At 39.2% G+C, this 3150-nt stretch overlaps 1 protein-coding gene across 1 annotated transcript in view; it reads right to left on the reverse strand.

Annotated features, from left to right (window-relative positions):
- Positions 1-2701: 2701 nt before the first annotated feature.
- LOC103194384 (putative dimethylaniline monooxygenase [N-oxide-forming] 6) overlaps positions 2702-3150 on the reverse strand; it is a 43523-nt gene continuing 43074 nt past the window's right edge. Inside the window, exon 8 of the mRNA XM_007937775.1 lies at positions 2702-3044. Coding sequence (XP_007935966.1) covers positions 2702-3044 — 343 coding nt within the window. The remainder of the gene's footprint in view (positions 3045-3150) is intronic.

Consider the following 3150-nt stretch of genomic DNA (forward strand, 5'->3'; position numbering starts at 1 on the left):
TGGTTACCCAATTTAGGGTGGTTGAAATGCTTATTTATTACCATACTCCTCTTATTAACAACACTCTTTACTTGCTGTTGTATTCAGTGTCTACCTGGGTGCTTACCTCCAGAATTAAGAGTCACTCTACAGATACCCCTAGTCTCTTCTCCCTGGACTATGGCCAGAAGATTCCGTGAACTGTCCAAACTACAGGAAGCTTACTGACCAGGAATTGAGTTCCATCTTCACCGCCCCCCCATCAGCAGGAAGCAGCTAGGATGAGTCATCGTCCCCGTTTCCCAAAATTGTGGAACAGTAACCATTCTAAGGGGGAATTAGAAAACGAAGTAAAATGTTCCCCAAGAATGTGGAACAGTATCTATTCTAAGGGGGAATTGAAACTGAGTAAAGTAAAAACTGTTTCCCCCACCATGGCACCTGGATGAGAATAGATAAGTAAACTAAATTACCCCCAACTATTTTCCCACCCCAGGCATATGAGTATTCAGTTCCTTAAAGAACTGAATGGAAAACATTCCTTCCTGCAAATGATAGACTTGCTAAAAGTATTTTAGAAACAACTTGTAAATTAACTCTGGCCAGTGGGCCTAAGAGAACTAACCCAAAGCATCAACATGGATTTAAGTGAACTAGAACTCTCTATCTCAGAGAGATCAAAGCAAGTTGAATCCCTAGCTAAGGTAACCTTACAAAATGGAAGAGAGCTAGATTTACTGTTTCTTAAATAAGGAGGATTATGTGCAGCCCTAGGAGAATAGTGCTGCTTCTATGCTATTAAAACTGGAGTCAGTAGAAGAACTTTAGCCATGGTTAGAATATAAAGGAAAGACAAGAAAAATTGGACTCCACAAAAAGTTGGTACCAAAACTTATATGATTGGTCCCCATGGGCTACCACCCTGATCATCAGTCTAGTAGGCCCCTTAGCATTACCCCTTATGGGACTATTAGTGGGTCCATGCATACTCAACGCCCTTATCAGGTTCATCCAAAATAGAATAAGGGCAGTCAAAGTCATGGTACTCCGAACACAGTATATACAACACTCAACTGAGGAATAAATATAGATGCTGGAAGTGAATCAAAGATTTGATTCCCAAACAAAAGCAGTAGGGAATATGGTAGCTGCACCAGAGAAAAACATGAGAAAACACCCCTCACACTTTGAAATAGGATGCACCTGAGACAAACAGAATGCACCTGAGAAAAACACGTCTCACCATCCCCCCCCCAAAACAGGATGCACCTGAAATAAACAGGATGCATCTGAGAAAAACACATTTCCTGAGTCTCTGAAACAAAGAGAATTATAAAAACCAATTTTCACATGTCAGGAAGTAATTCTAACCTATATAACTCCAGCCCTTTGGGAGAATAAGGCACTGCAGCCTAGGAGCGCACTTCAGCTCCCTGCTGTCGGCTAGCCTGAATAAAATCTTTCTTTAAAAATGTGGACATTATAGTGGCTATTATTTTAATCGGAACCCATAACACATATATACACTGAGTAGGACTCTGCTGAGTATTTGAGGGAACCCTCTGCAGATCTCCTAAGTTCTCTCTCTGTGCAGCCTCTCCCTTCAGGTGCTTTTCCCTGTGAACTCTTGACATGTTGGTTTTCCTAGAGTCTTATCTCCATCTCCGAAACTCAAGAAATTCATTGGATTCCATGTGCATTTCTCTCTCTGAGCCGTGGCCTGGTAAAATTTTAAAGGCAGGAAAATTGGCATATAGAGTTCAAATTTTCTCCATTTTTAGAGATTACTATCCTTTGTTGCATGTTATTCAATGGCTTAAAGATACCGTTTTAATTTTTTGTTGACTTTTACTTGTTTTTGATGCAAAAGTAAAAATGGTCCCTATTACTCCATCTTAGCCAAAAGCAGAAGTCTCCATTGATTTTTTTTTTTTTTATTGGGTATATATTCCAAGAATTGGGAGAAGTACTATAAATGTTAACTGTTTCAGTAGTGAATGAAATTCAGCTGATGTTCTTAGTGGTTGCCCTTATTTATGAATACCTTTAAGAAGCTCTGGTAGCATAGGGGGTAAGATATTTGGCTGCTAACCAGAAGGTCAGTGGTTCAAACCTACCAACTGCTCAGTGGGAGGAAGATGAAGCAAACTACTTCCATAAGGATTTATATCCTTGGAAACCCAATGAGGGTCACTATGAGTCAGAATTGACTTGATGACAGTGGTTTTGAGTCTGGGTTTTTAAGTAATGATAGAATTAAAAAGAATTAATTTATGTCTTTAAAGTGACAAGAATGTCAGTCAATGTTTTGGAAAACCCATTGGTTGAAATACTAAAATTGTCATGACAAAACACCCTTGAACATGTTTATTAAAGTTTGTTCCACAGGCAAATCTGTTCTTACTCCCAATCAACCTCCCATCTCCCTCCTTATTTTGAACTTTCCAAATATTGCCAGTTCAGCATGTAAAACCTTTTAGAGTACAGACTTCCATCAGAAAGAGACAGGCTGAGTATTCTTCATTTTATTTAGACTTTGAGTCAAGTAGGCCAGGACTCTTTTACAGTTGCAGGAAGAGAAAGAGAAACCATGGGCTGATATATATGTGTGTGTGTGTGTGTGTATATATATATATATATATATATATATATATATATATATACATATATACTCTGCAATTAAACTACTAGGCTGATCTCTGAGACACAAAGGACTTTCTCATTAATAAAGTATAATCAAAATGGCCAGAAGAAGCACTGGGAAGGAAAGCATTTTAAGCAAATTGAAAAAGGGATGGGGTCTCTGAGTTTCACTGACAGCTCTTGTCCTGGTTGGCTTTAGTGTCCGGTCCCATTGAGTCAGGATGGCATTTCTGGCCCCATCCCACTTCCCTGGTCCCATTAGTCTAAACTGATATGGGCTGCAAGGGCCAAAATATACCTCCAGGGCCAGCTTGGGATCAGTAAGGAAGAGCCATGGTATGTTTGGCTTAACCCCTATGAAGGTGCTCAACTCATCCATGTATGTGATATAATCTGTCTGCAAAGTCTGGCTCTGGCCAAACCTGAGGAAAGAAAAGAACACAATAGGCTGAATGTCACAGATGCAAACAGAAGCACTGATTTCTTATCTTTCATTTCAGAAAAGTAACTTTTTTTTTTTTTTTTTTT

The sequence above is a fragment of the Orycteropus afer genome, unplaced genomic scaffold (genome assembly GCF_000298275.1).
Source record: "Orycteropus afer afer isolate SDZICR_OR568_19922 unplaced genomic scaffold, OryAfe1.0 scaffold00044, whole genome shotgun sequence".
Taxonomy (NCBI): Eukaryota; Metazoa; Chordata; class Mammalia; order Tubulidentata; family Orycteropodidae; genus Orycteropus; species Orycteropus afer.